This window comes from Delphinapterus leucas, chromosome 3 (assembly GCF_059928025.1).
Source record: "Delphinapterus leucas isolate spDelLeu-1000000601 "Yukka" chromosome 3, BTC_Dleu_Yukka2, whole genome shotgun sequence".
Classification (NCBI taxonomy): Eukaryota; Metazoa; Chordata; class Mammalia; order Artiodactyla; family Monodontidae; genus Delphinapterus; species Delphinapterus leucas.
This window is the reverse complement of record NC_143131.1, coordinates 37,292,964-37,307,164: the sequence shown is the minus strand read 5'-3', so window position 1 is coordinate 37,307,164 and position 14,201 is coordinate 37,292,964. Positions and strand designations below refer to the sequence as shown.

Genomic DNA, 14,201 nt, shown 5'->3' with positions numbered 1-14,201 from the left:
AATAAAATATGATAAAATAAAATAGACCATGCTTGAAAATCCCCCAAGCGAAAGTATTTAAGCCCCCTAAGCAAAACTAAATCTATCCTATTTCAGGAACATAAGCGAGACTTAATTTAGCACATTTCTTGTAAATGCCTCTGAAATCCATAAAACAAATGTCATCCTACAAAAATGGTACAAGGTAATCCCTTTTAATCAAACCGTGCAGTCTGGACACCCCCACCGTAGCTACCAACCTTTGCTAGGGTTAAGAAAAGTCCTCATTTTCACTTTAAAGCCATCGTGTAACATCATGCCTTTGAGCTTCCTACTAGACTTGGGGCAAATGTGTTGGCATTCTTAGTAGCATTAGAAAAAGCGCCATTTAAGCTCTGTTTACAATAGCCAGGACATGGAAGCAACCTAAGTGTCCATCGACAGATGAATGGATAAAGAAGATGTGGCACATATATACAATGAAATATTACTCAGCCATAAAAAGAAACGAAACTGAGTTATTTGCAGTGATGTGGATGGACCTAGAGGCTGTCATACCGAGTGAAGTAAGTCAGAAAGAGATACGCAGACGTATCTCTACTACTTGGCAAAGCAATGCTGCAGTCAGCTTGTGGGGATCGCTGCTGATGTTACCCAATAATCACTTGTCAGTTACCTGTTCCTGCTCTCAGCATGCATCATCTAGACACCTAGAGTCCACTTATGGAGGTGCTTTACATTTCTGGTCTCAAGAGTGTTCCCATTCTGGTTTCTAATGTAAATTTATTTACCTCTTGCTTCTGTTGATGAAAAATTCAATTAATAATCAAGGCAAGAAGAAAAAAGAGAATTTTATTTGAGTCAAACTGAGGATTACAACCCAGGAGACAGACTGTCAAAAGTTCTGAGGACTGTTCCACCTGTCAGGAGCTAGATGTGCAGTTTTATACATTTTTGAGACAAATAATTATGTCTCATATTGAGAGGTTAACATTATACATAAAGTTCATCAGGGATGTTTTGGTCAGTTGTGCACGTATACTGTGAGTTGTTAGGTCAATGTGTGTTTGGCGTACCACAAAAACAAAAACAAAAAAATTACAATGCTGGTGTCAGAAAAAGGGACCATTTTTCTCAAAGGTTGATTGCATCCTCCTGCCTTGAGGAGGTCTGGTTAATGTATTATGCAGAGGCACATTGCAAACTGGGAGAACCCCATCCCAAATGGGGACACGTTATGTGGGTTTCAATTCTGACTTAGTTTGTCCTGCCATAGAGAAATTTATTTTTTTCCTCATCAGTTTTCTAGATTAGATACTGCAGTGCAGTGTGGAGGCTTATTTTTCTGGATTTGTCACTAGATGGGGACTCTTTTGAAGTCACATTATTTTCTCCATATCTTACAGGAAATGTACATCATTTTTATCTTTCTTTACTGAAAAAAACAAATTGAATAGATTATGTGGGCACTCATTAGCTATATAAATTTGGATATGTCTCTCTAGGTGGGAAGAATGGATAAAGAAATGGAGCTTATTTTATTCAAAAATCTATCTACATTTATTTCACATCAATTTCAATGATCATTTGGGAAATCTACAAAATATCCTTTCTGCTTTTCCTTCTTTTTTTATGGAGGTAAAATTGGTATATAAGTTTCAGGTGTACAACATTATCATTCAACATTTATGTTCATTACAAAGTGATCATCCCCAAAAGTTTAGTTACTATCCATCACCATACACTTGACCCTCTTCATCCATTTCAACCACCCACAGCTCCCTTCCCCTCTGGTAACCACCAATCTGTTCTCTGTGTCTATGAGTTCATTTCCATATCTCAACTGTTGTAAATAACACTGCTGAGAACATTGAGGTGCGTCTATCCTTTCAAATTAGTGTTCTTGTATTCTTCAGATGAATACCCAGAAGTGGAATAGCTGAACTGTGTGGTAGTTCTATTCTTAACTTCTTGAGGAATCTCCATACTGTTTTCCAAAGTGGCTGCACCAATTTACATTCCCACCAACAGTGTATGAGGGTACAATTTTCTTCACATCTTCACCAACACCTGTTATTTCTTGTCTTTTTGAGAATAGCCATTCTGATAGGTATGAAGTGATATCTCATTGTGGTTTTGCTTTGCATTTCCCTGATAATTAGTGATGTTGATCATCTTTCATGTGTCTATTGGGTCCTCTGCATATTTGAAAAATCAGGTTGTTTGGGGGTTTTGTTGTTGTCAAGTTGTATGCGTTCTTTATATATTTTGAATATTAACCCCTTGATGGATATGTGATTTGCAAATATCTTCTCTCATTCAGTAGGTTGCCTTCTCATGTTTTTAAAAAATTATTTATTTATTTGGCTGCATTGGGTCTTAGTTGTGGCACATGGGCTCTTCATTGTGGTGTGCGGCCTTCTCTTTAGTTGTGGCAGGTGGGCTCCAGAGCACGCGGGCTCTGTAGTTGCAGGGCAGGGGGCTTAGTTGCGCTGCAGCGTGTGGGATCTTAGTTCCCCGACCAGGGATCAAACTCGAGTCCCCTGCATTGGAAGGCAGATTCTTTTTTTTTTCCGGGTCTCTCACTGTTGTGGCCTCTCCCGTTGCGTAGCACAGGCTCCGGATGCGCAGGCTCAGCGGCCATGGCTCACGGGCCCAGCTGCTCCGCGGCATGTGGGATCTTCCCAGACTGGGGCACGAACCCGTGTCCCCTGCATCGGCAGGCGGACTCTCAACCACTGCACCACCAGGGAAGCCCAAAGGCAGATTCTTAACCACTGGACCACCAGGAAAATCCCAGTTGCCTTCTCATTTTGATGATAGTTTCTATGGCAGTGCAGAAGTTTTTAGTTTGATGTAGTCCCACTAGTTTATTTTTGCTTTTGTTTTCCCTGCCTACCTTCCCCTCTTGAAATCATTCCATTTCTAGACTTGAAAAAATAGCTACCTGGTAGATACCTTGCTGTTTCACATTCCCAATATTGAATTACATGAATTAGCAATCATGCAAGAAATATTGCCATCATAGACATTTGTGAAAATTCCTTTTGCTTGCTTAATAAATTCTACAAAAATTCCAACATCCTTCTTTATCCCATGGGTTCCTGCTTTGGCTGTTGTGGAAGGACAAGGAGCCCAGGCAGGGGTGGCTGGTGCCATTCAGGTTCAAGACAGTTAAAAATAAAAGAAAAGGAAAAGGAAAAAAAGAAAAGAAAAATAAAATGAAAAAAAAAGGAACACATAAACCTCATTACTAGAAATATTTACAGGTAAAGGCAGCAGCCATCTATGCTGGAAAAGAATGTTCTCTAACAATGAAATAGATGATCATATACTGCAATAACTCCAGCTTTCCACCAGCAAAGGGCACTTCTATAGCATTCAGCATTGCTTGTCATTTTCATAACCAAAAACAACCTAAATTTATAATTTTACATATTGCAAATACACTATTTAATATTAAAGATATTCTAATATATTTAATAAAATACTAGGGTCTAGATGTATGCTATAATTTAAAATGCAAGAAGTTATAAAGTGATAATAAGGGCTTGCCTGGTAGAGTGTACCTGTCCGCATGGTCTAGGACAGTCCCAGTAATCAGTCATTCCTATGAATACTTGTGTTACTTTGGAGAGAGAACACTATGGCCTCACATCAATCTATGCCATAGTTTGCTGTCAAATGAGTTTTGCACAGAAATTTACACACAAAAGGGTAGATTCCATAAAATTTTGGATTTTAGAATCGCTAAAGGAACTGTAGAACTGTACTCCACATACTGCTAGTGACTCCTGACAAGTGAATTTATAGAGAACTCTGTCTTTCCATGAATTCAAGGCCTATTTCATTTATTTGTCTAAGAGTTGAAGATTTGAAATGACTACTGAAAAAGTGAGGATGAAATTTTAAAATAATTTATTTCTTTATTTCCAGTTCTCACTGATTTCATTTCTCACATACACTCTTTAAGAATTAAAGGACAAAAAAAAAGAATTAAAGGACAAAGTAGGAAATTAAAGTACATTAATAAAGACATAGCAGTGTCTATAACACACACCCATGTCATCGCATCCTCTTGTTATGAGCTGTATGTTTCCCATGTTCAGGCTTCACTAGAAAAATTCCGTTTGAGTCTAAAAAAGTAAACTATCACCCTGTGGTCTAACAGATGGGTGAAAAGGATAATTTTTGCATTCCCTGGGGACCGGCCAGGGTTACATACTGGTTGAGCCACAGCATCCAGGCTGCACAGGTGGCCCATGGAATCCTGGCAGGGAAAGGAGAGAAAGGGTGAGGTTGGGTGGGATGCCAGAAACCAGAGCGATGAGGTGAAGGGTTTCCAGGAAACTGCTCCCGAGGCAGGGAGTCCCCACATTCAGACTCCTGTGAGATTAATCCCAGTGAAGGATTTTGCCCCCAGAGAAATCACAGCAGTTGAGAAATTCTCAGTATAATTGTATTAACATATATTAAGCACTTACACTTTGCCTGCCATTGCTCTCTCAGGCCCCGTTTCAAACCCCGGATTGGGTGGACACTCTAGTTCAACTCCGAATGGTAATGAGAAATCAGGCGCCTTGGGAAGTCGCCAAGTTGGAGTTAGGAAGTGACGCGAGCCTAACCGCTCGAGAATCTGGCCGCAGAAACGCCCCGCCGCAAAAGACAATCTCTAGTTTTCTCCTGTCCGGGGCCCCAGCGCTCTGGCTGCAGGTCAACTCTGAGGTGGGGGCTGGAAGTCGGCTTTGGGGCGAGCAGGAAGAAGGGACACGCCCAGGAGAGTGCCTGAGGGAGACGGAAGCTCTGCGCTACCCGAGGCCAATGCTTCTAGATGCGTTTGGAGCGGCGACAGGCGCTGGGGGCCGTGGAGCAACGTGAAGGTGACTGGACGGCCCCACAGATGGACTGGAAGGGCCAGGGCCAGGGCCAGGGCGCAGGAGCGTTCGTCGGGCGAAGTGGAGTTCTCAGGGCTGCTGGCCGCTCTTTGCTGGATGTCTCGGAGCCCAGCACGTGTGACCCAGTTTGGCAACGCCTATGCTGGACCCCTGGCCGCCCGGTGTGCCCAAGAGACCCCACCGGCCTCCCCCCGCCCAGCAAATCAGGGGACTGAGGGTCCCTGGTGAGAGCTGGCACCGGCCACCCCGCCCCTGCGTCGGGTCCTTCCCCCAAAGCCAAAGTAAGAGAGAGAAAGGTGTTGGAATTTGGTATAATTTATTAAGTAAGCGAAAGAAAACTTCACAAATGTCTCTGAAGACGAATTCTTCCATGATTGCTAAACGGAGAGGTGTTATTGTAATAACATCTGTCGCAAGGGATCATCCAATGAAGGGTCTCAGCGGAGATGAGGGCTCCTGGGTCCAAAGGCGGCGGGAGAGGCAGCCCAGGGTCTTCCCGGCCACTGCGTGTGGGTCCGCGGCCACCAGCCTTGGGACGTCCGGTGGTGTCTCTCCAGGCCAGGAGGAGGGCGATGCTCCGGAAGGGTCCCCGCGGTCAGAGGTCGCGGGTTCCAGATGTTGGGTTCCCGATGCCGCAAGACCCGCCCAGGGAAGCTTTGCGGGTGGGCGGCGGCCCCACCTCCTGAGGGCGATTGTGGCTCCTGGCGAGTGGTGGGCGTCTTGTCCGGGGCGGGCGGCCCAGCGCCCAGCCTGCAGGTGCTCTGCGCTCGGGGTCGGTGTTTCGGGCAGTGTGGGTGCAGACGTCCGCAGGCGGTAGAAAGTTGTTCCCCATTGAAGTCCTCGTCGTCCCCGGAGAGCTGGCCCAGCGTAGGATAGAAAGGGAGCTGCCATTCCTCAGGGTCCGCTAAGCTCAAGATTTGCAGCATCTCTGGTTCCTGGGACTCCTCTGCGGAATCCCAGGCCTCGCGCATGCAGCGGGGGAAGTTCGGCTCCATCGCTTCAGCCCCTGAGAGGAAGAGAAGTTTTCAGGGATCCCTTCCCTGCGAATTTATACCTTCCCGTCCAACTTTTTAGCTGTCCAACCAGAGGATATTAGGATGGGTGGTGTCGTTTTTCTCAGGTTTCAAATTGGTTCCAAAGGCAGGACCTGAGGAGATTAAGGGAAAATCCAATCATCTTTGATAAAGTTATTTAAGTTGATTTTGTAGATTGAGAGAATTAAAGTTTTTGTGTTGTTTGTTTTTAAAGGAACAACAGGTACAGGGCTCTGTCAAGACAAGCTATTTTAGAAGGTTACTCCTTTATGTAAAATATCTTGTGTGGCTGACACTTTTAGGTAACTGTAAGTTCATTGATTCTCAGGGCCCCTCTGCTTGAAAAGTACCATCAGATTTTACCCAGATGATCAGAATGAAAAGTTGGTCATCTTTGCATGAAATCACGCTGCTGGTCAGTGACAGAAGTCAGACTCCCATCCTGGTCTTCTGTTTGTCAATTTATAAGTTAAAATAGTTTCAGAATTTCAGCCAACATGTAGGAGGGGAGGGGTCAGGTCTAGGGACCTAGATGCAGACTGTTTGGGTGCAAGTTCTATTATTTCTATATGACTCAGCTAGTTACCTAATCTCTCTTGTCCTCATATTTTTACCTGGATGATAGCTAAACTTTAACATTTTACAAAGTATCTTTTATGATTAAATTGAATAACAAAGTCAAGTAATTAGATATCTCTGGCAGAAAACATGTTATTCATTTACAATTATTATTATTTTCATTCTTAGTGATATGATCATGAATATTAAACATAACATCCATGAATAGCAAACTAAAAATGTTGTCCTTTTGTGTGTGTTTAATCTGAGTGGATTGCTTTTTCCTTCTGTGGCAGATCTATAGTGAAATTTCATCCCTTTACATCCTTCCTCAGACGTTTCAGACTTTCTGTTGGCAAACATGTCAGTGCATCCAAGCACAGATTTCCTCTATCAGTCATTTATCTTCAATGTAACAAAGTTAGTTTAATTCAAAGTTTTTAACAAGCATGTTTTGACAACCTGCCATGAGCAAGGTGCTGTGATGGTTTCTGCACATACAGAGCTGTAGACCTGGCTCCTGCTTTGGCAGAGCTGAATTTTAAGGGGAGAGCAAAGTCACAGTCAAGAGACCATGAAGACACAGCCAAATCTTGTTCCGTATGGTAGCTGATTCTCTGCCTGGGAAGAAAACGCTAATGTTTGAGATGACTCCCACCAAAGCCAGTCTTTTTGCATGAGTTGAGGAAAAAAGACAATGGTAGGATAAATATGAGGAAAGGAAACAGAGAAAAGCAGGAAGACAATCAAAATGAAATAAAAATGAGAAGTAAGGAAATAAAGTGGATGAAAGTATGGACAACAGAAGAAGTAGAGGGTTGGAAGCTCTAGTCAGGCAGTGGTAAATTGAAGGGGTTTATTGGAGCAACATGGAATTTTTGCTGCTGACTTGGGAGAAGCTAATAAAGACAGAAAGCTCTGCTGGCCAGGTTTAAGGAAGGGACAACAACACTATTCCTTTGAAGACATGGAGCTATTTAGCTCTGGTGGTGTAGAACCTTCCCAGAGGGTTGTTTGAACCCCCGTGTAATTTCCCCCAGAGAGGTTAGGGACAGCTAGCCTGTGTCATAGATGCATAGCAAGAAGCCACTACAGTGAGAACCAGCAATGTGGTCAGACTGTGGATGGTCTATATCAGTCACCAATGAAGTGGGGTTCACCTGATTTCAGACAGTGTCTACCCATTATTACATGTAGTTGGGATGTCTTAATATCTCTTTTAATCTGTAAGAGTTCCCATTCTCTTTTATTTTTTCCCTTTCAACTTTTGCAGAAAACAGTATGTCAAGTACTATGTCCTACCTGTTTTTTAAAGTTTCATTCATAGATGACTTTTCTGAGCATCAAGAATGGGAAAGTTCCACTGACCCTGTAAGCCAGCGTGAAGCAAACTAACCCTTCAATACTGGGCACGTGAAATAGCAAGATACCTACCAGGTAGCTATTTTCTCAAGACAGGAACGAGGTGATTTCAAGAAGGGAAGGCAGAAAGAGTATTTTATAGATTCCACAAATAATCATTGAAGTGGATGTGAAATAATGTATAGATGGACATTAGAATAATATAAGTCCATTTCTTTTCCCACCTATACCAAAAATAAGTTTTGGTCTATTGTTAGGGAAAAGGGTGTCATGAAAGAATATAGATAGATCTGTGAGAAGAGTTAACAAGGACATGTATAGGCAGGGATTGCCTTCTGGTGAGAGAGTCAGGGACAGTCTTAGTGTGAGGCAAATATTCCCAGGGATCCTAAGTATATGGTTCAAAAAGTGGGTTCCTTTTCTTGGGGGTTAGGGTTCCAGTTTGGGGGTGAGGATGCCTTGCCTATTGACTGCCTGTATATTGATAATCTTTATGCTTTTGAGAAAGAAGTGAAACAAAATGTAGGCTCCTGAAGGAGGAACTAGTTATGTCTTTCAGCCCTAGTAACTCAAGTAGGTGATAGCTGTGGGCCCATGTGATGTAAGGGAGCAGTATGATCTGGAGAGTCTGGGAAACCTGGTTGGCACTTTTTGGTATGCGAGGTCAGTAAATATTCTGATTCTATTTTGAACCGTAATTGTGCCCTGTAAGTGGAATTCTAAAGAGGTTCATTTTCTATAGTGAGTCATAGGGTACTTTCAGTAATGATAACTTTAAAAAGAAAATCAATATTTAGTTTAATTTTCTCTCTCTTGATGTGTAATTTCTTTCAGTTACCTCCATCCTTCTGTAAAAATCGATACAGCTGTTCAACCTTGTGTGATGATACTTGGTGGGATTAAAGAATGGGCAGTAGAGGAAATACATTCTGAAACAGAGTAACCCTTTTTTGGTACCAGTGCACAGACAGCAAGCAGTGTGCTATTAGGGTGACGGTGTCCTGGCATCCAGGGGGAGAGAAGCAGTGATGCAAAGTTTTCTTATACAGGAGCTGGGAATAATGGAGTGGACCACAGTGAGGACTGGGATGTAATGGCTGTGTGAATGATCCAGGAAGAGACACGAGAAAATCCCTTTACACGTAGACTTGAGAAAGATAACAAGAAATTGGGAGGGAAATTGGCACCTGGAGTACATGTTCAGATCAAATTCTAAGTCCCAGTTGCACATTCCATGGTAGGGACTTCTGACTTGGCTTGGGTAAGATGCCAAGACCTAGACCATCAACCAATAGCCAGTTAGCAGAAAGGTTAAGCCTTAACTTGCCTACTCCTGCTGACATACGGATGGGGAAGTGGGGAGCAGTTGTTAAAATGGGAGAGGGTTTCCTGCAGATATATCATAATTTATTTTTTTCCAATCCTTTACCGAAAAGCACATTTGTTTTTTAAAGTATAATTCCTTGCTTGTAAGAAGTGGAATTCTGGGCCAAAGAATACATATTGAGATGTTTGATGTGTATCTGCATACAGTATTGCCTTTCCAAAGATCCTTTCAGATTCATTCCCAAAAGCTGTGTTGTGGAGTTACTACTTTACCAACATTGGATCAAATGAAAAAGTTTAATATAGGTCACTAAGGTAGTCAGAGTTATGTCATGGTTTCACTTTGCATTTCGTTGATGTTAATGAGCCCTGACCTGGGTCCCGGCTCTCCTTTCAGGCACAGGCCCACCTGCACCACTTCCAGTCCAGACTCCACACACCCAAATCAATTCCACAGGCAGAAAATAAGGAAACAGGCTTTAATCATTGTGCACAATTGGAATACATAAGAAGCATAAGTACAAGACTCTGAGTACGAGAAAGCTCCTTAAGATAGTATGGATTCCCTGAAGAGAGATTTCTAATTGAGAGAGCTGTCAGTAATCCAGGAAAGTAGGGACAAATAAGGACTGGTCTGCCCCACAGAGTCCTCCAGGATCATCCCAGAGCAAGGCGAGGCCCAGGGGAGAAGTCCAGGCCAGGGCATGGGTTGAAGGGGCGCCGTGGGCCGGACAGAAGGCTGTGACTCCTTTCCTTGCCGAGCTCCACAGGGTTTCAAGCCTACACAGGGCTTCCGCAGCTTCGGGGTAGGGGATGGGGATCGTCCTGGGCTCCTGGAGGCCATCTGGCCGCGTGTCTGTCGGCCTCCGCTGATGCGAGCATCTCCTGGCTGTTCAGGCCCGATTGTGCCCTGCGGGGTGTGGCTTCGGCCTCTTCTTGACGGGACCGTCGCTCCACCTCGGGTTAGCCGTTGGTTCCTGCGCTTGTGGGTCTCGCCAGCGTTTGTGGCCGCTCTCCGCCTGGCGACCGTCTGCGTGTCCGGGGCAAGCGCGCCGCGGCAGCCCACATGCACAGTAGTGCGCGTCCTCGCAGAACTGGGGGCTTTGGCAGGAGGGGCGGCTCAGCGCAGGGAAGTTATCCAGAGCCCAGGCCCAGGCCTGTTCTCGGTTGAGGCCCGGTGGCATGTGGGGCTCTGGATGCGCCCTCCTCCAGGACAGCTCTTCCCAGGTGTAGTATGCGTGCGGTTCCATGGCTTCAGCCTCCTCCCAGGCCAGACGCGTAGCGGGTCTAAGCAAAGGGGCGAATGATTCAGCCCCATGCTGACTGTGCCTTTTATAGGGTCTGTCTAGTACAGAAGATCGGAAACCCAAGCCCAGATAAGTGGGGATAGACACTCATTTGCCTTGCAAATTGCCTCGGAGCCTCGCAGATTAAGGAGAAAACTGCCTCTTGCTGGGAGGGGTTTGGAAATTCCGAGTGGTTTTGCTGATTGAGTTAAAGGAGAGGGATGGGAGGAGAGGAAGGTCCCTGTGGAGAGAGGCCCATTCCTGGTGGTTTCCATTCACTCTCTGCTTGCGAGGCACACCTAAGCAAAGTCACTGGGTTGGAGTGGGGAGTGCAGCGATCACGCCCCTCCCGAATCCGAGAGCGCTCAGTCCATCCTATAAGGGCAGGGTGGCTGGTCTCCCCGGCCGCTAGTCCAGGGTCGTTATCCCCTTGGCTTCCACGCTAGCAATCTCACAGCAGGTCAGCTCGGCCAGTCGCTGGCAGGCACTGGGCAAGGGGGTTGCAGAGGGTCGGAGGGGTAAGGGACACTTGCTGGGATTTGGTTAGCGCCTGAGGAAGCCTGAACTTCTGGGCAAGTTCGGGGAGGGGGTGGGGGGAATGAGGTGGAGGCGGCGCCAGAGCCGCCTGCAGATGCCTGGAGGGCCCTGAGATGGACTCGGGGCCAAAAAGGGCCAGGGCCACGGAGAAGGGACGCTTCCTGGGCGAGTGAAGTCCTCGGGGCTGCGGGCGGCCCCTCTGCTGTTCTTGGAGGCCCAGCCTGTATTCGGGAGTCACACGAGAGGTCACGCTCCACCATCCCCGGCTCCGTGTGCACAGGCGACCCCAGCATCCGCCGGCGCCCAGCAAAGCCGGTGACCCAGTATCCCGCCCGGGAGCCGGCAGAGGCCACCGATGCCCGTGAGCCTTGTCTTCCCACATAGACAAACCAGGGACTCACGGGACAAATAACAGACTGTGACATCGTTTTTCGTCATCTTTACTGACTAGCGAAAGGAAAATTAAAGGAAAGGGCTCTGAAGACAAAGAGCTTCCATCCTTGTGGAGCAAAGGCAGAGACGACGCTGTAACATAATTTGTCCGCGGAGATGAGGGACTCAGCGCAAATCTCGGGGCTCCTGGCAGCCCTGGGTCTTCCAGGCCACTGAGCGTCGGATCCGCTGCCACCAACCTTGGGACGTGCGGCGGGTCCCAGGGGCAGGAGCCGGGCGACGCTCCATAGGGTCCCTGCCGTCAGCGTTCTCGGGCTCTGCTAGTCCGTCCGGGAAGCGGTGCCACCCGCCGAGGGAGGCTGCGGGGGCGGCGGCCGCCTCTCCTGGGGCGCCTCTGGGTCCGGGTGGGTCGTGGGCGTCTGGTCCGGGGCCGGTGGCTCTGCGTCCCGTCGCGAGGGCTTCGGCCTCCAGCAAAGTGTCTGTTTCGCGAACGGTCCCAGCGCAGAAGCCCGCCGCAGGGACTGGAAAGCATTTCCCAGTCGAAGTCTGGGCCTTCCCAGGAGAGCTCGCACGGGGCGGGGTAGAAAGGGAGCGTCCAGGGCTCAGAGTCCGCTGAGCTCGGGGCTGGCGACGTCTGGGGCCCCGGCGCCCACAGCCGGGAAAGGGCTGCGCCATCGCGTGGGTCTCACACCGGGCGATACCGAGTGTCTGGGAATTGGAAGCCCCCAGCCCGCGAGTTTTTATGCTCTTTTGGCCTCCTGGCCAGATGGGGGGAGTTTGGGTGGTGACATTAATCCTACAAGATAATTGCATCAGAAGACCTGATAATATTAATACAAAACCCAATCATCTTGGATAAAATTATTCATGGTCAAATCTCTTCAAGATACAGATTCCGGTTGAAAAGGAAAAGTATTAGCACACTGGAGGGGAAAAATGTTTGGGCGGACACTGGGGTGTAGAAAGCTCCAAATTGCTTTCTTGGAACAGAAACCGAAACCCAGATCTCCAAGCAGAAGAATGCTTTCGGGGAGAGGGAGGCATGTGGCGGAGAAGGGGGCAGAATGCCAAAGGCGGATTTTCCAAGTGAAAGAAGGGCAAGGGTGGTGACCCAATTCTAAACTTGAACTTTCACTCTCCTAATGTTGTCTTCTCCTGGTAAATTGCTCAATTCAAAGGAATTAAGACTGTGTTCAGACCAGTGTCATGACAAGAAGCCCCAGAAATGGACTGCTTGGGTGGAGGGGCAGTTCCACCCCTCTCTGAATGAGTGACTCTCAGCAGATTATCTCCTCTCTCTAGGCCTCCTTTTGTCATCTCTGAAATGGAAGGCATTACAAAGCAGCTTTCATGAATGTATCCAATCATAAAAGTAAATAGGATTACCTGGCAGAAATTTATTTGCCCAATTATTACCATTATATTAACGATATCATCATGGATACAATTCCAATCTTAATGAGAATAAATGTTAAACACTGCCTTTTGAGGGGAGTGTTTTCCTTGTAAATGGATTTTTTCCTAGGCATATCATATCTATGGTGTATTGCACTGTAATGCATCCTTTTCAACCTGTTGAGAGAAGTATAAGTGGATACATTGTAGATTTCCTTGACTAGGAATTTATTTTACTGTGATAAATTATAGTCGTTCCTAAGACTTAGGAAGCACATTTTGATGTTCTTCCCTGTACCGGGTGCTGTGATTGGAGCCACACACAAAAAGATGAAAATCTGGGGGCTTCCCTGGTGGCACAGTGGGTAAGAATCTGCCTGCCAATGCAGGAGACACGGGTTCGAGCCCTGGTCCGGGAAGATCCCACATGCCATGGAGCAACTAAGCCCTTGTGCCACAACTACTGAGCCTGTGCTCTAGAGTCCATGAGGCACAACTACTGAGCCCACGTGCCACAACTACTGAAGCCCGCATACCTAGAGCCCGTGCTCCGCAACAAGAGAAGCCACTGCAATGAGAAGCCCATGCACTGCGACGAAGAGTAGCCCCTGCTCGCAGCAACCAGGGAAAGCCCACGCAGCAATGAAGAACCAATGCAGCCAAAAATAAATAAATAAAATTTTAAAAAATGATGAAAATCTGGCTACACTTTTCAGTCCTTACATCTTAATGAGAGAGCAAAATGGTAGTCAAGAGACCATTCAAGAATACAGCAAAGGGACTTCCCTGGTGGCGAAGTGGTTAAGAATCCACCTGCCAATGCAGGGGACACAGGTTTGAGCCCTGGTCCTGGAAGATCCTACATGCTGTGGAGCAGCTAAGCCCTGCGACACGACTACTGATCCTGCACTCTAGAGCCCGCGAGCCACAACTACTGATCCCGTGTGCCACAACTACTGAAGACTGCACACCTAGAGCCTGTGCTCTGCAATAAGAGAAGCCACCGCAATGAGAAGTCCAAGCACCACATGGAAGAGTAGCCCCCGCTCGCCGCAACTAGAGAAAGCCCGCGCTCAGCAACGAATACCCAATGCAGCCAAAAATAAATAAATTAATTAATTAAAAAAAAAAGAATACAGCCAAGTCCATGAGCATTGCCATAGCTGATTTGATGGCCAGAGAGAAACATTCTAAATGTGATGCCTCCCTTCAAAGCCAGATTTTTTTTGTTCCCTGTCCTATACAGTAGGTCCTTGTTGAATATCAATTTTATGTATAGTAGTGTGCATACGGTAATCCCAAACTCCTAATTTATCCCTCCCCTCCAGGCTTTCCCCTTTAGTAACCATAAGTTTGTTTTTGAAGTCTGTGAGTCTGTTTCTGTTTTGTAAAGAAGTTCATTGGTATCATTTTTTTAGATTTCACATATAAGTGAT

At 46.4% G+C, this 14,201-nt stretch overlaps 3 protein-coding genes across 10 annotated transcripts in view; 2 read left to right on the top strand and 1 right to left on the bottom strand.

The window, feature by feature from the left end:
• Nucleotides 1–14,201, top strand: part of SELENOP (selenoprotein P) — a 129,574-nt gene that overhangs the window by 22,886 nt on the left and 92,487 nt on the right. The gene's annotated exons all lie outside the window — the stretch shown is intronic.
• LOC149749543 (annexin-2 receptor-like) lies at nucleotides 5,312–5,869 on the bottom strand. The gene has a single exon (XM_089908558.1). It carries the CDS (start codon nucleotides 5,867–5,869, stop codon nucleotides 5,312–5,314), a length of 558 nt encoding a protein of 185 aa, XP_089764684.1.
• On the top strand, nucleotides 10,027–14,191 carry LOC149749542 (uncharacterized). The gene is given in 4 exon segments (XM_089908557.1): nucleotides 10,027–10,432; nucleotides 11,018–11,349; nucleotides 11,661–11,939; nucleotides 11,941–14,191. Coding segments are annotated over 4 exon segments (1,254 nt in total). The 3' UTR covers nucleotides 12,178–14,191.

Coding starts and splice junctions, on each gene's coding strand:
- LOC149749543 (XM_089908558.1), bottom strand. CDS start 5,869: ATGGAGCCGAACTTCCCCCGCTGCATGCGCGAGGCCTGGGATTCCGCA.